Below are 21,780 nucleotides of genomic sequence, written 5' to 3' on the forward strand. Positions count from 1 at the left end.
TTTGACCTTCCTCTCGTCGGACCGCCGCTCCCTCGCCATCAGACTCTGGATGAAGTCCTGCAGCCAAAGACACGTTTCAGCGTGGAGATCATTCCCCGCCCCCGATCGGTTCTTCGGTCATTTAGCCTCACCTTTAGCCGCGTGTCGACATCGTCTCTGAGCTGCGTCGTGATTGGCCGGTGTTGGCGCAGCTCCCTGATCTCGATGACCTCGGGGCAGCTCTTCACGGTCGCAGGTGTCACCCCCACGTCTTTTTCCGGGAAAACATGCCAGGGGCGGTTTCGGAGGTTGGCAGGGACGATGTCAGGGTTCTGTTTCCGTAGCAACCACTGGGACCACACAGTCCGATGGCCGGGCTTCAGGATGGTGACGCCAAAGTCATCTGGGGCGGACACAAGTGAACACCTCACGTCGGTTTCTAGACTACAATGTTCTTAATCTCACGTTCTCACGGACGCCAGAATCAAACGCCATGACGGGTTTTCTCGGGCGCCGTACGTCCGGCGCACCTGGCGTCCCCGGCAGAAGTTCTTTCAGCAGTACGACGTTGGGGTCAGAGGTCGCCTGGCGGAGCAGATCATCCACTGTCTGTGAGCGCAGGAGTTCGGAACCAGAACCGTCCTCGTGGACCAGAAACAGCCTGCGAAACGAGGGAGGAGAACCAGCTCTGCTATAGTAGAAGATCCCACTATGGTGAAGTGTGAATGAACCCAGGCCCACCTGGGAGGGTGTGTCGGGTGAATCCTGTCCGTCTGTCCCTCTTCATCCTCCTCTTCCTCTTCACTGGAGCTCGGCGCCGGGCTGAACCTCTTCACTGATAACTGCCCGTCCATCATCACCTGGAAACACACGCGTTCCTCCCTGATCATGTGACCTCATTAACACTCGACTCCGAGGCTGCTGAAACATCGCTGCGTCGTCAAACCTGAGTTCTAAAAATAGAAACTTATCTTCGTTAATTAACCTAAAAGCAGCTCGGGGGTTTATAAGAGCAGTGGGCGGAGCTTCGGATTCTACCTCAAACGGTCGCCGTGTGTGTGTTTGTTGTGTTTGTGTCCTCTTCTCCCCACACTGACCTCGTATCGCTTCCCGTCGATGTCGGTGACATCACAGGCCAGCTGATCCGTGTGACTCATGGTGTAGCTTCCTGATTGGTTTAGGAGGGCGCCTCCCTCTGGACCGGGGGTCAGCGGGTGGTCTGAGGAGTACACACTCCTCCCATCGCTCCGGATCCGCAGGAGCCCCACATTGGATGGAAGCACCTCGGATTCGTAAAGCGAATGTTCATTCGTGTGGGACTTTGAGGGCGGTGCTGATTTTGGGCCTCCTGCTGGTCATGTGGTCTCACCTGATAGGCTCCCTGGTCGTCGGCGGTGACGACAGTCCCGTCGGCTAGAGAGACGCGAGCCGAGCGGCGTTCTGGATACGTCACCACGGTGGCGCAGCCCTCCTTCTCCACCAGAACCACCCGTTCCCTGGCGGACACGCCCCCCTCTTCATCCCCGGCCTCCTCCTCATCCTCACGCCACTCCCCTAGAGGGAGGAGTTATTTAAATCAAGTTTGAGTGTCTATTGCTGTAACTCTATGCGTGTGTGTGTGTGTTTGTGTGTGTGTTTACCTGTGTGTACAGGTGTGTTTAGAGTTCTGTCCCGGTAGAAGGTGGTGATCCTGGTTCCATCTGCGTGGTCCACAAGCAGGGATCCGTCAGGGTTCTGGACGGAGACCACCAGGTCCTCCCGAGTCAGCATCACCTGACACGACAACATATGATAACATAAGCTAAGATAAGCTAAGCTAAGCTAACAGGCGTGTTGAGTGTGGAGGAAACGGCGCTCACCTCCTGGGAGACGGGGTCCGTGGCCGTGTAGTAGAGGAGCGGCGTGGCATCGAGGCGTTCGTGGGTCGTCCCGACAGTGTGGATGCGTTTTCCGAGTGGAGTGGTGGTCAACCAGCGGCCCGGCTGGGCACCAAACGCCGGACGGGATCCGGGATCTTTATTGATACGAACAGACACACAACTGCCATCACATTCGAGGGAAGGTGGGGAAAACACGCGTGTGCTGTTGAACTCAGACCTTCCACGTCCTCGTCCCGTTCTTCAGACGCTTCCACCTCCCCGACATCGGCATCAGGAACCCAGACCGGACCAGAATCTGGACTGGAACTGACGGAACCATCTGGAAACAGGAGCTGAAGCACACACGTGGTCTTGAATCGGGCTCCGTCTCGTGAACACACACACGAATGTGTTTGTGTATATATACCTCTGTTGACCCATCTACCAGGTACCGGATCACGGCTCCCTGACCGGTGACAATCCGGGCCAGCTCCTTGGAGAAGGCGGGGTCCTGGAGCTGCCCTTTGACCCCCCGACCGCGAAGTGGGAAGCTCTGCTTCACCAATACACCTTGGTCCTCTGGCAATACACACAAACACACCAACGAGGTGGGGAGTGAATCATAGGGGGCTTGGAGGAGGTTTGGACGTCTGGATCGCATACCCAGACAGTCTGGTACTAGTTATGATTCTGTTAAACCATATCGAGTGTGTTCCTCACTGACCTCGTGTGGTCCCTCTCAGGAACTGCAACAGGAGACCGTTAGGAACCGACAGACTCAGCCCAGGGGCGGAGGTCTTTGCGGCCGGGCCGTCTCCGTCCTCGGGGGTCACTAAAACATCAGGACACAGTTATCTCCGCTGGAACCAGTCCGCCTACGTGTTTCTGTTCACGCCTGACATCCCTGATCAGGGGTGGTACCTGCATGCTCTCCTGTGGGACCGTAGGAACTGTACGACAGGTGGATTCCATTGTGGAACACTGCTGTGAAGGAGCCCTGCCTCACTCGGGTCGGCGCTACCGGCTCTGAAACCAAACCCACACCGGTCTATGTCCAGCTGAAACTTATGAGGACTTTGAGAGGATGGATAAGGATGAACTCTAACATTAAACACATTTGTGTTCCTCCATCTTTACCATGAACACATGGTGTCGTCTCATGGTCTGAGGGAGGGGCCGGTTTACTCCCAACAACAAGCACCTCATTGATGTGTGTGCAGAAACGATGGCCGTCTTTCTGGACGACCACTTTGAACAGGCTGGAGCCTGCGGGGAAATGACAAGTAAAAACAGCAATGTAGCTGAAAAGTGTTGGGAATTTCCTTTTAACCATGGAAATAACCACACAACACATCTGCTTACGCAAACATAACATCATTTTCTGAACACAACAGTACAGGACGTGCACAACACATAGGTAACGGATACACGCGAGGTTGAGTCACACTGATAGTGAGATCGTCCCTCAAGGAGAACCTAACGCAGACACCCTCAATGAACATTCTGACGGTGAGCTTATCCTTCAAGGAGAGTCTAAACCAAACACTATAAAGATCACAGTCAATGAACATTCAGAGATCTTCTCCAGAAGTTCTTTGCTGCATCTGCTGGAGAGCCCAGCGCTGTATCCTCACCAACTTTATAAACTGCTGAGCTTCTTCAGTAAACCTTGTTCGGACTACAACTTTTCTCATCATTGCAGATACACCTCTGAACCGAGCTTAAAGAACCAAAGAGGGTTTTTGTCAGAGTAAAACCCTAACAAACTGGTGCAGTGACCTGTGACTCCAGAGAGGTGGCAGTTTCTGTGAGAACCAGGCGGTGTCGGACTGTATATATATATGTATATATATATATATATATATATATATATATATATATATATATATATATATTCATTCACATGTATATATATATATATATATATATATATATATATATATATACATATTAATCCCTCGCTTATTCGTGCTTCAAGTTGCACGGCTGTACTACATTGCAAATTTTTAGTAGGTCATCACATGATATCGTTATGCGCATGCTATTGGCTGATAGCATCCATGTGTTGGAACGCAGCACACTTCTGTGTATTAAAGAAACCCTTCTTTTTTTTTTTCAATATAAGAGCGTTTCAAACAGTCTCTCAGAGTGTGGGAAAAGGTAATCCAGATATAAGGTGGTTTAATATCAGTTATGGGGAGGGTTCATAAACGTTTAAATTATTATTACTATTATTATTATTATTATTATTATTATTATTATTATTATAAATAATAGAATAAAAAGTTTGTTGCTATATCACAGAATTTCGTTTTTCGTGGGTGGTTCAGGAACCCTTTAACCGCCAGTAACAAGGGATTACTGTATATAGTTGTATTTTATATTGTGAAAAAGTTGGTCAGGAAGAGAAATTGGGCGAGTCCCGGGTTAAAGGTCAGTGTATCCCACCTAAACAGGTTTAGATTCCTTAGCTTGCATTGGCTGACCAATCTTAAATCCACCTGGGTCACGTCGGCGTACTGGCTCTAAAAGGTTGAAAATCCCAAGAACCGGCGTCGTAGGCACAATCCTTCAGGAATTTTATTCCTGAAAGATCTGGGAGCACTATAAGCTAAGATAAGCGAGAAATAAGCACTACAGAAATAAGAGTAAAATAAAAGTGTAGAAAGGAAAATAGTGTGATCCCACCATTGGTACAAAAGCAGCATTTTGTGTTTGAAGTCCTGTACGTGACACAATATAGAACTGTCGTCAACTAATAGCTCAACAATTGGGATTTGTGATCCTGCTGTGACAAAGTTTCGGCCTCTCACATAATAGATTTAATTGACCAGAGAATTATTCTGAGTCTAAAAAGACTCAAGGGTTAAAAAAAAAACAGGCTCCAAATCAATAAATTTAGGCCACATATGTTAAAATATATACATGCACATATACATATATATATGCATGTTTAACAATATAGCATGAGTGTAAAGATAATTTCCCCATGGGGACAATAACGTTCATTTCTTCTTCTTAAAAGCACCAAGTCAAGGTTTAAAGTCCAAATTTATGTATAAATTTGTGTTTCCAGCACTTAAATCCCCGTCTACACGGTTAAAGTCTTAAGGTCTAGGAAAAAAGCGACAATAGGAATTAGGTGGGGTCTGAGTGCAAAGGTTACTTTAAAAGGCTCCAGAGGTGCCCTGGGTCACGTCGGCATACTGGCCCTAAAAGTTTGAAAATCCCATGACCGGCATCGTAGGCACAATATGGTTAGGGTTTGCCTGGTGTTACATTACTTTTAGCGATAAGCTTAGAGATAGGGTTAGCCTTAGGTTTTGGGTTTGGATCATAGTTAGGGTTAGGCTAGAGTTAGGCCTGGGTTAGGTGTTAGGGTCAGGTTGGGTTGAGGGTTGGGGTTAGGGTTAGCCTAGAGCTAGGGTTAGGCTAGAGCTAGTGTTAGGCTAGAGTTCATGTTAGTGTTAGGGTTTGGCTGGGGCTAGGTTTAGGACTCCACGAGGGTGAGGCTATGGTTATGGCTACGGTTAAAGGGCTTTTCTAGAGACGGTTTGAATGTTAGGGTTAGGCTCTGGCTTTTCTAGGGTTGGATTGAAGATTAGGGTTATACGGGGTTAGGTTGAGGTTTTGGGTTATGCTAAGGCTAGGCAAAGGCTAGGGCTAGGACATCATTGCTGGCGACCTCCGACAACAGGGAGTCGCTGTGGAGGAGCTGGCACAAGACCACCAGCGTTGGAAAAAAGTGACTCATCTAGTTGGCTCAACGCACAGGGATGGGACAACCCCCCCCCCATCGCAAGAGCCCTACTGACTAAGGGCTAGGTTTAGGATCACACGGGAGCTAGGGTTAGGTTTAGGCTAGCATTAGGATTAGGGTTAGAGTTTGGCTATGGTAGTATTAGGGTTAGGGGAGAGTTAGGCTACAGTTAGGGTAAGTGTTAAGGTTATGCTACGGTTGGGGTTGAGTTATGGTTAAGGTCAGGTGTTGGGATTAGGGTTATGCTATATTAGAGTTATGCTAGGGTTCGGGGTAGGCTAGAGTTCGGGCTAGGGTTAGGGTTGGATTTCATGCTATGGCTAGGTCAAGGGTTAGAGTAAGGATCGGTCTAGGTTTCGGGTGATGTTTGGGACTTGGGCTGGGGCCAGGATTAGATTTAGAGTTAGTGTTAGATTTAGGGATAGGGTTAGGTATGAGGGTTAAGGTTCATTTTAGGGGTTAGGGTGATCCACCAGGGTGGAAGCTAATAGGTTTATAGAGCATCTGGACATAACGACCTTCGGTGTATCTTATGGTCTCCACGGCGACCTGTCCTCCGTCGGCGAGGAAGAGCTGCTGCAGGCGACCAGAGGCGTGGATCAGCCGTCCGTCTGTGCTGTAGCCTGTGAAACACTGAACGTCACACACAGCCACGCATTAGCTCTCAGGACACACACTTAATCATCTTGTCCACGTTGTTCTGGTTGTGTTTGGCATACTTTGTGTTTTTCCGTTGGTTGCAGTTCAGTCTTCTCTCCATTGGGAGGGGCTTTGGGAGCAACAGCTGAGATGCTTGACGCCTCCTGGCTGTTCTTCTTGCGGCCGGGGGGACTTTTCCTTTTCTTCTCTGCTGGTTTTGCCTCCTCCTTCTGCTTCTGGCCTTTGGCTGGCTTCTCCTTCTTGGAGGCCTTTGCCAGCGCCTCCTCCTGCAGACGCTCCTGCTCCAACTTCCAGGCCTGTTGCATCACCATGCATGAAGAAGAACCTCAGTCATCACTCCAGGCTTAAAATAAAGAAGTGAGGACCTATGATTGGACATTTATAATACATGCTGATGTCCTTACTTTGAGCGAGTCTTTCCTGATGACTGGCTCGAAGGCCTCCTCTTCCTCCTTGCTCTCTTCCACCTCTTCCTCTGCAGAATCTAAAGCATCAACAAAGCAAATGTTTTAATGGATGATACACCATCGTCTCATCTGAACGGGTCTTTGAGAAGTTGCAGCACCTTCTAGAGACGTTGTTTGCATCGCCTCCCTCTTTGACTCTTCCTCTTTAATCCAATCTGAAATGGAATCTTCCACGTGTTCCAGGTACTTCCTGTCAAAAAAAAGATGAATTTAAACTATTCATGTTTGAATAAACAGACACAATCAGCTCCAGCTCTGACCGGAATTTGACATCTGTGTGGAGGGCCACGTCCCAGGACTCCTCGCTGCGTCGATGGGGGCCCATGGGGTTGTGACAGAAGATGTACAGGATGTTGTCAGAACTTCCTCTGAACGTATCCAAGCAGCTGTATACCTCTGAGGCCGCCTGGAGCACCTGGATGTGAGGATGATCATGGAAATGACTCGAGCCCTACCCCGCTGCAATTCAAAATAAAAGCCTCCAGACAAACAGCAGTGCAGAGCAGTGTGTCCACTCTGACGGTTGTGGAGTGGATCTTAGATCATTTTTAGATTGAACCTAAGTTAGCTCATATGCCTGTTGGGTAAGGTGGGTCACCTGGGGGAGGATGGAGGCATCATGGTGTTCTGTGTGGTGCCAGTCAAACAGAGATCTGATCCTACACCTCTGGATGTCAGATAGCGCCATCTGCTGGAGAAAACAGGCACCATCGCTAGTCATCTCTGTCTTTCTTCAGAGTAAGTACGACGATCAGAGCACAGGAACCATACCCCAGTGTTTCCAGGGCCTTCAGTGTGACATGTCCGACCTGTGGAAATATATGATCAGGTGTGGAAATGCAAACAACTTCTGTCCCTTCGTTGCAGAATTAACAAACCTTCCTCCCGCAGGTTATTCAGCTGCCGTTTAGCAAAGGCTAGCGGGTCATCCCAGGGGATCGCTGGCGGTTCCCGTAGCTGTGCCGGTCCCAGTGGACCGAGACCACTTGGTAGTATTCCCTCCCGGTCTGTCCGGGTCAGCGGCATACTCTCAAACACACTCTGATGAAACAAACGCTCCACCTCCATCCACATGACGACACCTGCATGACATGAAACACGCGACAAGTTGAAGAAATGTTGATTGGAAACACCAGGATGGATGGACGAGTGAAGTCAGACCGTTGGAATAGAAGTGCTGCAGCTGTTGTCTGGTCGCCTTCCACCTGGAGGCGCTGCCCGTCAGCCGGTCTCCAGAGTCGATCAGCCGGTGCACAGAAGACAGCTTCATCATGGCCGACTCTGCCTTCACTGGATCAAAGCCCTGAACTGTCTGCAAGGGACACGCAAAGGTTCAGCGGAGCCCAGAATAGAGGCAGAACCAGAAGCTAAAAAAGTCGACTTGCAGTGACATCTCTGAAACGCAGTGCCCTCTCGTTGTGGTGTCGGATCACCAGCGGCTTCGACTTCTTAGGTCCAAACTCCTCCAGGATGCGCTGGCAGAACAGAACAAATGTAAACATGTTGTCTGTGTGTGCAGGAACACAGGAATGTTTCCATGTCAGGTAATAAACCTGTGAAAAGACTACAGCACCACCTGCTGGACGGAGACCAAATTAGTTTTGTCTCGTTAAATACTTCAAGCATGTCATGAGTCGTCTGCATACAAAAGTAACACAAATACTTTAATGGGTGCATCTATTTAATTACTAATCGATATCTAATCAATTTATTAAAATACAGTTAATCAATCAATCATCCTTTATATATACAGCGCTTAATTACATCATCAGATATTTCGAAGCACTTTGACAGACAGAGAAACCTAACAGAACCCTCCAGAGCAAGCTTAAGCGACAGTGGCGGGGAAAAACTCCCTCAATTGAGGAAGAAATTCCGGGCAGGACCCAGACTCTGGAGGGCAGTCATCCGCCTTGACCGGTTGGGTGATCTCTCGTTAATCGAGGAAGTTACGTTCTAAAAGGAAACTTTTCTCTCTTGGGGCGGCAGTGGCTCAGTGGTAGAGCGGGCGGTAGAGCGGGTCGTCCAATGTTCCTAAGATCGGCGATTTGATTCTCGCTCCTGCCCAACAAAGCACCCGGAGTGTGAGCTGACAGTGGGAGGTGTCAGCTCACCTCCAGAGCACTGCCAGAGCACTGCCCCCTTGTACAAACTAACATGTATGCATGTGTTTACAGTATTTACTAACTCGAGTGTGCTCTTAATTTCCCTTCGGTGATCAGACCAGTATATACATTTAAAAAAAAATTATACTCTCAAAGTTCAATGTAGCCACAAGAGGACACAAGCCAGTGTCTTATTGTGCCGGTCCCAAGCCCAGATAAATACAGAGGGTTGCGTCAGGAAGGGCATCCAGCGTAAAACTTTTGCCAAATCAAAGATGCGAATCAAACCTATGAGTTCCATACCGGATTGGTCGAGGCCCGGGTTAACAACGACCGCCATCGGCGCTGTTGACCTACAGGACGCCGGTGGAAATTGGGCTACTGTTGGTCGAAAAAGGAGAGGAGGAAATGTGTTCGCACGAAGAGAGAGACATCAGAGGGACAGCACATGTTAGAGGTTCTGGAGATAAAGTCAGAGAGGCCAGACTGAGATGGTTCGGACATGTCCAGAGGAGAGATAGTGAATATATTGGTAGAAGGATGCTGAGTTCTGAACTGCCAGGCAGGAGGCCTAGAGGAAGACCAAAGAGGAGGTTTATGGATGTAGTGAAAGAGGACATGAAGGTAGTTGGTGTGAGAGAAGAGGATGCAGAAGACAGGGTTAGATGGAGGCGATTGATTCGCTGTGGCGACCCCTGAAGGGAAAAGCCGAAAGGAAAAGAAGAAGATACTCTCAAAGTTCAAACCTTAGTAGAAAAATAAATCCTGTATTATAGAATAAAGCACTTCAGAGTCAAACTGCTAGCGATCGATTATGTAAATCTTTCAAGCTGAACACATTGTGCCCTGAACAGGGGACAGTACAGAATGTAGACCATTGTCATTCAATCACCTCCAGAAGAGGTGAATGACAATGGTCTACATTCTGTTCTGCATCCAATCAGGATGCAGAACACAATCCGCTCTGTAACAAAAGAAGCATGCAAAATTGCGCTAAATAAAATCTGTGAAACTGCAGAAAAAGATTTACCCCAACTTTAATGCATTGGCCGGGAATCGAATCCAGGCCTCAACTGAACCATCAATGCTGCGTGCTGCCTTCACGGCCCTCCGTACCTTTGTCTCCTTCTCAGTCTGTGCTGTCCGGGTCGTGCTGTGGACCATGAGCTTCTTCTCCTCCTCGCTCCGCGCCATAGGCAAGAATATCTGCAGCATGATGCCGGTCAGCTCAGGGTCCAACCTCAGACCACCGTAGTCTCCAAGCTCCTCCCCTTCACCCACGCAGGACGGTGAGGGCAGATCCTGCGTCGTCGAAAGCACCACCTGTACATGGGGAAAAATGGACACGTGACGCGGGAGTTGTCGTGGTCAGCGAACTACACGACATAGATCACACCTGCTCCAGCATGCAGTGCAGGATGAGGGGCACCGAGCAGGCTTCTGGGGGGACCCGGTCCAGGAGGGCGGTGTAGTGACGCAGGTCCACATCCAGGGAGGGAGGGGCCTTGGCCTCTGGCCACGGAGGAGGAGGGAGGTCAGACGGCATCTTGGTGTTACATGCTAACGCCTGAGAGGAAGTTCTTACCTGCAGTGGGTGGAGTTGACCCCACCTGCCATGGAAACACAGAACGTCACCGTTAAACCAGTTAGCTGACATAAACTGACGCTAACAGTCAGGACCCACGTAGCTCTATGGCTCGAAACCCACGTCTGCTAGTTTGGACTTCTTTTTTTAAATGAATCCGTTGTGGGTTTGAATATTTTTTGCAACACAATTACAACCGAACGATGTTTTATTGATTTATGTCAAGAATACCTTTGACCAGTGTGTTCCGTACCTGTCCCTTCTGCGGGCTGGACCGGGACATCGTGGGGACGCTGATGAGCTCCATGTGGTCGAGGTAGCGCTGATGCTGTCGTCTCCGGTCCAGACAGTTGTAGATGAGGTGGGCCACCCCCTCAAAGATCCGCGACCCTGTGTCCAGCTGGACTCACAGATCAGGATTGACAGTCAAGGCCATGCGGTGGGATGGGACGTATCCGTCGGATGCGTCCGTCTCACCTGAGTTTCCGGGTCCTGGGTGTGGATGGGGGACGACGGCTCCGGGGCGAGGTAGCTGAGCAGCACCAAATCGTGGAGCTTGGACTCTGGTGTTACGCTGTCCAGAACTGGTCTCAGACCCGCCCAGAATAGATCCAAAGCCGCCTGCCTGGCGCCGCTTGGATCCTCTGCTTCGGTACACACACAGGAAATGATGACATCATGTCAATAACAACAAAATATGTAAGCAACCTGTGACCCGGACGACCCCCACCTGCATCTGGATCCGGAGAGGCCCCCGGACAGGGTTCCTGCTGTTCATCAGGTGTGCGTTCGAACTGCAAACGCAGTTTGATGACGCTGTTGACGTGCACGCCTACAGCCTCCAGGGCGGCGATCAGGAGAGGCTGGTAGAAGCCCTGCAGCAGGATGTAGTGTTGAGGCCCCGCCTCCGGTTCATCATCTACCCCAGGGCAAATATTTAACACGTCACAGAACCGCTGGGGGCGTCGACCTTTGTGTCTGCCTGAAAGTCAACAGGTGTCTGGTTCTTACCCACGTACGTCGGTGGCTCGACATCCCCCCTGCGTTTCAGCTCGGTCTTCTTGGAGGGAGGGGGCGAATTCTTCTTTTTGGGGCCTCCTTTCTCCTTGCTTGGGGCAGGAGCTGGACCCGCCTTCTCCGCCTTGAACACAAAACAGATTTGGTGACATCAGCACAACAGTCGTCCTGATTGGTGGACTATCAGGACGACCCCCCGAGGGATCACCTGCTCAGCTTCCCTCCTCTGCTGGTCGTCGGCTTTGATCTGCAGCAGGTGGAACTTCAGGACCTTCGCCATCAGGTCACAGGGAATCTCTTGCCCCGCGTCCAGCCGCGCCTTGGCGGGTTCGTTCACCTGCGAGACGCACAATCACACATGGCAAACCCGACGCAAAGACGCACAAACACACAAACCAGAAGAGAACGGAAACCAACCTCATAGAAGACGGGGGTGTCGTCACCTAGTTTGGCTTTCGGGTTCCCCAGCTCGTGGACCTGAGAGGAAGACGGACAGGAAGTGAGCGTAGGATCATTTGACTCGGGCTAATAAGAATACACCAGCACCGTTTTTGAACACAGCCGACCTTTGCGAGGACGTCGTCCCGGGTCAGCATGCTGAAGAGCTTCCGCATCGGTTTCTTCGCAGCCAGATACATAACCCGGGTGGCCTCCTCATCCTCCGGCCCTCCCTCCACCACTAAAGACACAAAGGGCTGCCATGACTTCTGTAAAAGGAGAACACACAACATCTACTTCACATGTGGTGCTGATATGATGTCACATATTTTAAAGCGTAAAAAAAAAAAGATATTTTTGCATTGGCCGGGAATCGAACCCAGGCCTCCCGCGTGGCAGGCGAGAATTCTACCACTGAACCACCAATGCGACACGACCAGAAGCCAGTCAAATAAACATCAGTTCCTGCTCATCTTTCAAAATAACGTTTAATTTTTCCGTTGAATTATCCAGAAAAGTCGCAAAAATTGTCATTCAGTAATTCTGTCATCAATCTGACCTACTTCCATCTGTAAACGTAACTTAAGATTGTCAACAGTTACCGTTCTGTTACTTCCGCTGTTACACTCTTTACTTCCTGTGGATGAAATAATAGTTTAGAACACAACTTAAACCAGATGAAGTGTTTGAACAGACCTCCTGGAATGCGGCTGCGATCAGTTCTGGCTCCCACTTCTTGTTGACGACCGCGGCTCCGGTCGCCGCTGGTTTTTTGGCAGAGTTCTTTTTAGCAGACTTTGGCGGCATTTCGGCTCAGTGATGTCTGTCTGTGTCAGAATAGAAACAGTTTTAAGTAATTTTGATTTGCTAAAGCAATTAAGTCAAAATGACATCAAAGTATCAAAGACCAATCAACACTTTTGTAAAGGCCAACTTGTTCAGAATTAGTCAACGGTGTTCCTTCCTATTGGACAAACACACACACACACACACACACACACACACACACACACACACACACCAATGTCTTGTGGCATGTAGGTCTTTGGCTTTGATGTCTTGGCTGCTGCATATCAACACCTTCTCAAAATAATCACCAAATAATTTTTCTGATTTTTCAGGAAACACAAATAACTGAACCATTTGTCGATTATTTAGGCAAGAAAAATCCATCAATCCATTTTCTTCCACTTTATCCACCACAGCAGGTCACAGGGAGCTGGAGTCTATCCCAACTGGCATAGGGCGTGAGGCAGGGGACACTCTGGGCAGCTCGCCAGTGCGCCACAGAGCCACACACAAAGACAGATAACTACACACACACACACACACACACACACTCACTTCTACGGGCAATTTGGGACCGGCCAATCAACCTGAAGCACATGCTTTTGGATTAATTTTAAAAAATGACGGAGGCAATTATTTAAGCAGATGATCACGTTGAAGAGTCAATGCCAAACCTGAGAAAAAGTAATCCCACTCATTTGTTTGAAATATACAACTCAGGGTTTGCCTAGCAGTTGAGGTTCCGACACACTGATCTTATTGTCAAGTATTATGGCCTTGTACAGGAGTATGGTGAACATATTCCTCTGAACCTTTGAGGTCCAGTTCACACTATCTGGTCTGGATTAAGGGGTGAGGTGGCTTTGATGTTTTCATGTGTTCCTAGCCGCTAACTAACCAAGTGGTCTTGACGGAGGTTTGCATTCAGTGGAATAACCTATTTAATCTTTAAAATGTTTGTCTCCAGAAATATCGTCAGGGCTGCCATCGTCTGAAGTTGCTGACATTTGGTCTTTGGGTCGCGTCATGTTCTTCTTTTTCTTTAGCTGTAAACGCTACACATTTTATGGAACAGATGGTAAAACATGTAAAGTCATGAGTTTATCTCCAACAGACTGAGGAGGCTGCTACGTCACATTGTCCACCTGCTGGACCAGTCTCACTCTTTAACCCCAGTAGAACCAGGCTTTTCTAGCTTCGTAGAGGAGAGGAAGGTTCAGGGTGTACGGCAACGTAAACAGGCTGGTGTAGCGTGGAAAGTGTTTTATTTCCTGTTTTATAAAAAAAGGCAAACAGTGAATCTCTTCTGTGCTTCAACTGCCTGTAAGGCAATGCAAAGGGAACTCTTTACATTTTAAACCCTTGGGAACTCCTTAAACGCAATTTTTCCTCATGTCACAAACGTGACGTCTCATAAAAATGTAATAAAAATGTAATACAGAAAAAAAAATTACAGAAATATTTTTTTCGTTCAATGCATCAGATCTTTCGAACTAACTACTTCTGACCAATTCACAGATATAAAGTGTGTTATATATTTTTTTTTATGTTTATATAGACTTCGTCATTAGAACCCTGATTTTTTCCAACGGGAAAAACACAAAATACAGAATGCAAAATTTCCAAAAATGATCGCCCTACGCCTATCTTTACTTCTCGACCATTCCAAAAATGGATCACAATATTAACTTTAATGCATTATTAGTTTTTGGTACGAGGAGAATTTTAGAATGTATTATCATTATTATTATTATTAATATTATTATTATTATTATTATACAAATGGTCCATCTCATATAAGGGCTATAAAATGTAAAGTACTTTTTTAACTTTCAATGCATCAGATCTTCAGATATACAGATATAAATGTTTTATAGTAAAAATTACATACAAACGGCGACAGGGTGGCGTACTGGCTACAGCTGCCGCCTCACAGCAAGAACGTTCTGGTGGTTCGTACAGAACCTCCTTTCAGTGTGAAGTTTCTGTTCTTACCGTGTCTGCGTGGGTTTTCTCCGGTGTCTCCGGTGTCCTCACACCTTCAAAAACATGCACTCGGTTACAACTCTCCCGTATGTGTGTGTGTGTGTGTGTGTGTGTGTGTGTGTGTGTGTGTGTGTGTGTGTGTGTGTGTGTGTGTGTGCGTGTGTGTGTGTGTGTGTGTGCGTGTGTGTGTGTGTGTGTGTGCGCGACGCCATGGCAACGTCTCAGGAGCATGACGCGGAAGTCGGCTGGGATTGGCTCCAAGCGAAACCCGTGAAAGCGGAAAACATAACAAAATATGCGACCTTTAAAAGGATATAAATTTTAATTATACATATGTAAAGGAGTAAATAAGTGTTTTTTTTATAGTTGAATCCGTGTTTAATTTGGGATATCCTTCTTTCTGTTAGATCCAATTCCAACAAAACTCATCAAAGAAGCCCTACTTTTTCTTAGAAACCACTTCCTTAATATAATTAACCTGTCATTATCAACTAGATATGTGCCACGGTCCTTTAAAGTAGCTGTAATCAAGCCACTTCTCAAAAAACTTAACCTGGACCCTACTGTTCTAAATAATTATCGATCCTTATCAAATCTCCCATTTTTATCTAAGATCTTGCAGAAAATAGTCGATAATCAGTTATGTGACATCCTTAAATCCAGAAGTTTATTTGAGAATTACCAATCAGGTTTTAGGGAAAATCATAGTACGGAAACGGCACTTGTCAATGTTAGCAACAACCTTCTAACCATTTTGGGAGTTTTGGGAGGCAGACACCCTCTCATTATTTAAGACTAGATTTTAAAAAAAATTTATTTTTCAAAAACTTTACAATTAACGCAGCTTAGGCTGCTAAGTTTTTTTTCTCATAGTCCTACTCTGCTGGAGACTCAACATCCAGACTCACTGAGCTCCTCTCTCCTTCTTCTCTCTGACCATCTCTGTTACGCCTCCTCCTCTCCGACCTCTCTCTCCTAGTCTCCAATGACTAGGAGAGAGAGGTCAGAGAACTATGTCGTCACAGGTTTTCTCAGGTGCATTGTCTTCATTTCGTTCCTCATTTCTTCCATGGCATCTAGCACCAGTTTTAACTTTTCTTCCAACTTTTCTTCCAACTTTTCTTCAAAGTCTCCTGTGAGGTCACTCCTTAACTTTTCCATAGAAGAGAATATCCGGTCTAGATTATACTTCATATTTTCGCTTTCATACCCCTCTGCTTTTCCTTTTCCGCTCATCATTTTAATATTGCAGAGAGTCAGTGAGAGTCAGTGAGAGTCAGTGAGAGTTGGGTTCGGGATTAGGCTAGGGTAAGGTTAGTGTTAGGATAAGTTTGAGGTTTATGCTAGGGTTAGGATACGGTTAGTGTTAGGATAAGTGTGAGGGTTAGGCTAGGGTTCAGGGTAGGATTAGGGTTGGATTTCATACTATGACTAGGGCTAGGGTTGGAGTAAGGATCAGTCTAGATTTAGGGTGCGGTTTGGGACTTGGGGTGGGGCCTGGATTAAGTCTAGAGTTAGTGTTAGATTTAGGGACAGGGTTAGGTATTAGAGTTGGGGATTAGGGTGGATGTTTATGTTTATGTTTATTTATTTGACATGGACATAACAAACATATTGCTCATTGCACAGTTGCACAACTTGTAGATGCTTCAGTTTACAGTGTGTTAGCACGAGTGCTAATTTTCACCACTTGTCCATTGGAGACTTTTCTAAAAAAAAGAGAATACAAATAGAAAAACAGTATCACTATAGTTAAAAATAAACACCCAATCAAAGACAAAAGATAAAATACATTCTGTTAATATTTAGCGCAGCGTTTCAGTACATTACAAAACCTTCAGTACAAAAGTAAACATAATTTAGTAACCAGTCAGAGGCTATACATGTGAGCACAGTTGATTTGATTTTGACCATAGTTTGAGCCCTCTGTAGAACACATTACCATCTGTCTCTAGTTTAAGAACTGTGGGCAAAGAGTTCCATAGGTTTGCTCCCTTTACTGAGAAGGCAGACTGTCCGAATGAGTTGTTACATCTGGGAACAATACAGTTGCCACTTGCTGAGGCTCGTGTGGTTGCTCTACCAGAGCTCGGGAGTCTATGAATCAGTCCAGAGAACAGAGGTGAAACATGACCATGCAAACACTTAAAAACAAATTTGATAGTAGAAAAGAATACAAAATTTTCAAACATAAGAAAGTTGTGTTTTTTTAGGATACCACAAAGGTGCCATCTCATCGGTTATGATCCATGATTTTTTTCAGCCTGTTTGTATAATGATGTCATTGGTTTAAGACAGTTTGAGAGGATTGTGACCATGTTGTAATACTGTATGATAGGTGTGAGAAAATCATGGCATGCATGTACAGTAGTGCAGTTTTGGCTGATAGGTCCCTTCTAATATGACAGAAACAATTTAGATTTGGTTTTAACCTTCTTGCATATTTGCTTTACCTGTTTTTCAAATTTAGGTTTTTATCCAAGATTATACCTAAATATTTTACTTTACTCTTTTCAGCAAGAGTTTCATTTTTGATACGAACCTCAAAGGTATCAGCAGCAGGCCTTCTGCGGATGGAGATGCACACTGAAACTGTTTTTTGTACAATTAAAGTTAGATGTGACGACTCTAGCCAGTTTGAGATGTTCTATAATTCCTGTTTTAGTAGGTGCATTGATGACAGTGCCATCAGCATACATCTGGCAGCTAACGCCTGGACAGGTATTCGGAAGATCGTTTATGTACACAGTAAACAGCAGCGGTCCAAGTACCAACCCTTGGGGCTCTCCCATGTTGTTAGGGAGCAGCGTTGATTTCTCCCCACTGACCCTGACACACTGCTGTCTCCCTCCCAGATATGATTTTAAACCACTGTAGAGCTTCTGCTGACATTTTAAAGTGTTTCAACTTAGACAATAAGACTCCATGATGGACAGTGTCAAAGGCCTTTTTGAGGTCCAACAACACTGTCCCCACAACATGTCCCCTCACCAGTAGTCCTTTGAACCTGTCAAGTAAGTAGCAGTTAGCTGTTTCTGTAGAGTGCTTAGGTATGAATCCAAACTGCTGTGGGTGCAGTAGTTGTCTAGACTCAAGATGTTCAGTGAGTTGTGTTGCAACAATCTTTTCTAATATTTTAGAAACAACAGGAAGAATGGCAGCATCCCAGGCAGGAGGCCTAGAGGACGACCAAAGAGGAGGTTTATGGATGTAGTGAAAGAGGACATGAAGGTAGCTGGTGTGAGAGAAGAGGATGCAGAAGACAGGGTTAGATGGAGGCAACTGATTCGCTGTGGAGACCCCTGAAGTGAAAAGCCGAAAGGAAAAGAAGAAGGAAGAATGGCAACAGGTCTGTAATTACTAGCTAAGTCCTTGTCCCCTGATTTGTGGATCGGGGCAGTTATTGCCGTTTTCCAGCTCTCTGGGAATCTATTTGTTTTTATAGATAAATTAACTAAGTAAGTGATGGGCTCTAGTAAGCAGGTCTGATTTTTTTTATTAGTTCAGCATATAACTATGGATGTCCTTTGACATTGAGCTACTCATATTTACAATGCATTTTTTTAACTGCATCACTGGATACCCCTCTGATTTGAAAATCATCTGGATAGGCATTGTTTTTCTCCTCACATGGTGACTCAATGGTTCTAAAGTCAGTGGACAGTTCCTCTACTGAATTAGTAAAGAAATTGTTGAAAGCATCAGCCATAGCTATATTATTATCAACATGGCTATGGTGTACTTTCAGACCTTTTATTTTAACGTGTTTATGCTGGGATAGGCTCCAGCTCCCTGTGACCCGCTGTGGCGGATGTAGTGGTGGTAATATGAAAATGATGATGATGATGATGCTTATTTGAGTCGGCTACACGGTTGATATGCTGCCAGAGCTTAGAGCTGTTGCCATTAGCATCTTCAATAAGCTTGTGGAAGTAGTTACCCGTGGCCTTGCGTAGCTCAGACAGCACTTTGTTCCTCAAGCCTGTGAAGAGAAGGTGATCAGTGCTGTTTTTTGTTTTTAGGGACTTTTTAAGGGCTTTTTTGCGAGCTGGAGGATATCATGATTAAACCAAGGGAGAGAATATTTCTTTGCCCTGCTTTTCCATGTCTTGGTGTATTTCTTTATTAGGTTGCCCAGGATTGAGGTGAAATTATTCACACTGTTATTTAGATCCTGCTCTCTAGTCACCCTATCCCAGTTTATTTCCATTAAAATCCTGTTCAAAGTTTGCCCTAGGGATTCCTGATATTAAGGTTCGACTTTCCGTTTTACAGTGGTGGATCAGACATTTAACAGTTAGTTTTTTTTACTATCAAAGTCATGTTACGATCTGAAAGCCCGATGATAAGATTATAATTTTTTATTATTCTCTCTGGCCTGTTGGTGAAAATCAGGTCTATAAGAGTTTCACCAACAGGCCAGAGATGGTTTGATCACCCGTCCATGCTCCTACCAAACAGCCCTTCTCTGTGGCCAGTCGACCCCCGTCTATCACGGCTGTGGATGGACAAACGCCACCCACGGGGGCAACAGTCTCTCCGGTGACGTGCGGGGTTGTTAATGATGGTGTTGCAGTCTGGTGGAGGGTTTCGGTCGCTGGATATGTTGTTAATTGCGCCGACCAGATGATGTTTGTTGCATAGCTGCCCTGTTGCGAGGAGGGCCCAGAGTTTAGGTGAACGTCCCCTGCTAATAGCAGCAGTAGGACAAATATTTTGGCTGTGTGCCGGCTGCTGCTCGTTCTTCTGGTTGCAGGTGTGCGTGTTGGCTCGACGATCTCAGCACAGCTGTCCTTGAGAGTCCGTGCAAAGGCAACAGCATAGCTGCATCCAAAAAATGTCACTTTGATTTTGTTACTGGTGGAATGCCAGAGAGCGGAGCCAAGGGGTGCTCCAAACAGTGTTTCTCTTTAGTCACAGTCCCAGGAATGTTACAGGTGGTTAGAATAGACACCAGAATAGACATTTTCGTTTGCTTTTACCGCACCGTTTCAAATTAGAGTTGTGCGGTGGCTTGCTAAAGAGCCCTAGTAATGACACAAAAAGATGGCAGATAGGATTAAGGGCAGTCTTGTCAAAAAGTGTTTGCAGATGAGTGGAGCCTGCCAAACCACCCACCGCCGCTGCCGCCATCTTCTGTATGATCTAACGCTAATAGGTTTAAAGAGCATCTGGACGTAACGACCCAAGGTGTATCTTATGGCCTCCGTCAGCGAGGAAGAGATGCTGCAGGTGACCAGAGGCGTGGATCAGCCGTCCGTCTGTGCTGTGGCCTGTGAAACACTGAATGTCACACACAGCCACGCGTTAGCTCTCAGGACACACCCTTAATCATCTTGTCCATGTTCTTCTGGTTATGTTTGGAGTACTTTGTGTTTTTCCATCGGTTGCAGTTCAGTCTTCTTTCCATGGTGAGGTGCTGTGGGAGCAACGGCGGATTTGCTCAACATCTCCTTGCTGCTTTTCTTGCGGCTGGGAGATTTTTGCTTTTCTTCTCTGCTGGTTTGGCCTCCTCTATAGCAGACAACCTTTGTGAGGACGTTGTCCCGTAAGCAGGCTGAAGAGCCTTCGCACCAGTTTCTTCACTGCCAGACACAAAAACCTGAGTGACTTCCTCATCCTCCAGCCCCCCTCCGCCACTAAAGACACACAGGTCTGCCATGACTCCTGTAAAAGGATAACTCCAGGGTTTTGGACCAGAATTTTTGCCAATCGGTTCGTTCTGAACAGAAAGAGCATTATAACATTTACAGTTTTACGTTCCACCCAAAAACTGACGTTCCTGAACCGGTTAGAACAAAAAAATATAGTTCCCGAAGTAATTAATAACGTTCCTTGTAAATATAAATAGGTAGTTAGCTTTGGGACTTTTAAATTGGCAATTAAAGCAATTAGTTTACATACTGTAGATCTGTCCCTACAGTAAACAGAAAAACAGCAGATCCAGTTACGGAACTGAGGATGGAGAATCAGAGGATGATGGAGAAGCTGCGGCAGCCTATGATGCAAAAAGGTTTGTGTTTGTCAGAGTTCACCTGGGTGCAAACAGATGAAGCTCTGCAACATCAGTCAAGAACAGAAAGAAAACCCCGATAAATGTCCGGAGTATCGGAGGAAGTCCACTGACGGAGATTAATTGCTACAAAGCGGGGAACTCTTCTCTGAAAATGGCTGCAGCCAATGGGTTTATGTCTGAACCAAACATTTTTTCAGATTGACAGACTGCAGTGTTTACTTGTTATGAATATAATCAATGTTGGTAGACTGCCTTTTCCTTGACTGCTCTCATCACGCATTGAGTTATAACAAGTATGGAAACATGAGGTCAGATATTTTATTCAACAAAAAAAAAAAAAAAATCCGGTACTATTATTTTGAATAACCGATTCTGTTCCGGAACATTAAAAAATATGAAATTTTTGGTTTCGTTTTTGTTCCTGGCAATATAGCAAAAGTTTCTTGTTTTCATTGTCGTTTCATGAATCGGTTCAAAACTCTGGAAAACACGCAACATCTTAGTCACACGTGGTGCCGATGTGACGTCACGTATTTCAATACGTAAAAAAAATAGTCAGTTGCATTGGCCGGGAATCGAACCCGGGCCTCCCGCGTGGCAGGCGAGAATTCTACCACTGAACCACCAATGCGATGTACAGATGAGTGGTTCAAATCAATATAACTTCCTGCCACAGACTCACCCTTCAACATAAAGGTTCAACTCTTTCTAGCGGACTTCCGGTCAGTGACGTCTGTCTGCGTCAGAATTAGAAAAGCCTTTAAATAGTTTTGATTTGTTGAAGCTATAAGACAAAATTTTTATTAAAACTTCAATCTCTATCTATCTCATTAATTGCATCTTGTTGCTAGCAGAAAGCACACGCTGAGGACTTCCGCTTTCCATGTGACATCACTTCCTGTGTACCTACAAAACAAAAGCACGGGACGGAAAACAAAAAATAAAACTCAAAAATGATCTGAACTGAAGATGCTTCATATGTCATAGATGTACATGTGTAAATATATTTATTTATGTATGTAGGAATATATATAGAAACCATTTAAGATGTGGGTGTGAAAATATAGTAATTTATGACGATAAAGTTGTAGTCTTTCCATTTCTCCACTAGATGGTGAT

The 21,780-nt window shown here is 46.1% G+C and overlaps 1 protein-coding gene and 2 non-coding genes across 3 annotated transcripts in view; all 3 read right to left on the minus strand.

Annotated features, from left to right (window-relative positions):
• Positions 1 to 12,677, minus strand: part of spag17 (sperm associated antigen 17) — a 15,331-nt gene extending 2,654 nt beyond the window's left edge. The window contains 33 exon segments of the mRNA XM_068308846.1: positions 1 to 57; positions 132 to 382; positions 510 to 640; positions 721 to 839; positions 1,077 to 1,262; positions 1,349 to 1,533; positions 1,620 to 1,752; positions 1,839 to 1,993; positions 2,077 to 2,191; positions 2,266 to 2,417; positions 2,563 to 2,670; positions 2,760 to 2,864; positions 2,976 to 3,104; positions 6,117 to 6,231; positions 6,318 to 6,554; positions 6,663 to 6,915; positions 6,986 to 7,140; positions 7,324 to 7,413; positions 7,497 to 7,534; positions 7,604 to 7,807; positions 7,887 to 8,048; positions 8,107 to 8,200; positions 9,947 to 10,153; positions 10,227 to 10,342; positions 10,416 to 10,440; positions 10,669 to 10,815; positions 10,893 to 11,059; positions 11,146 to 11,334; positions 11,427 to 11,550; positions 11,614 to 11,769; positions 11,850 to 11,909; positions 11,999 to 12,139; positions 12,567 to 12,677. The exon segment at positions 1 to 57 is cut by the window's left edge and continues 57 nt beyond it. Of these exon segments, the coding sequence (XP_068164947.1) occupies positions 1 to 57; positions 132 to 382; positions 510 to 640; positions 721 to 839; positions 1,077 to 1,262; positions 1,349 to 1,533; positions 1,620 to 1,752; positions 1,839 to 1,993; positions 2,077 to 2,191; positions 2,266 to 2,417; positions 2,563 to 2,670; positions 2,760 to 2,864; positions 2,976 to 3,104; positions 6,117 to 6,231; positions 6,318 to 6,554; positions 6,663 to 6,915; positions 6,986 to 7,140; positions 7,324 to 7,413; positions 7,497 to 7,534; positions 7,604 to 7,807; positions 7,887 to 8,048; positions 8,107 to 8,200; positions 9,947 to 10,153; positions 10,227 to 10,342; positions 10,416 to 10,440; positions 10,669 to 10,815; positions 10,893 to 11,059; positions 11,146 to 11,334; positions 11,427 to 11,550; positions 11,614 to 11,769; positions 11,850 to 11,909; positions 11,999 to 12,139; positions 12,567 to 12,677 (4,617 nt within the window).
• trnag-gcc (transfer RNA glycine (anticodon GCC)) lies at positions 12,229 to 12,299 on the minus strand. The gene has a single exon. It is a non-coding gene; the product is annotated as a tRNA-Gly (tRNA).
• Positions 12,678 to 21,221: 8,544 nt separating the features above from the next.
• trnag-gcc (transfer RNA glycine (anticodon GCC)) lies at positions 21,222 to 21,292 on the minus strand. Its single transcript has one exon. It is a non-coding gene; the product is annotated as a tRNA-Gly (tRNA).
• Between the last annotated feature and the right edge of the window lie 488 nt (positions 21,293 to 21,780).

The sequence above is a fragment of the Antennarius striatus genome, chromosome 23, assembly GCF_040054535.1.
Source record: "Antennarius striatus isolate MH-2024 chromosome 23, ASM4005453v1, whole genome shotgun sequence".
Taxonomy (NCBI): Eukaryota; Metazoa; Chordata; class Actinopteri; order Lophiiformes; family Antennariidae; genus Antennarius; species Antennarius striatus.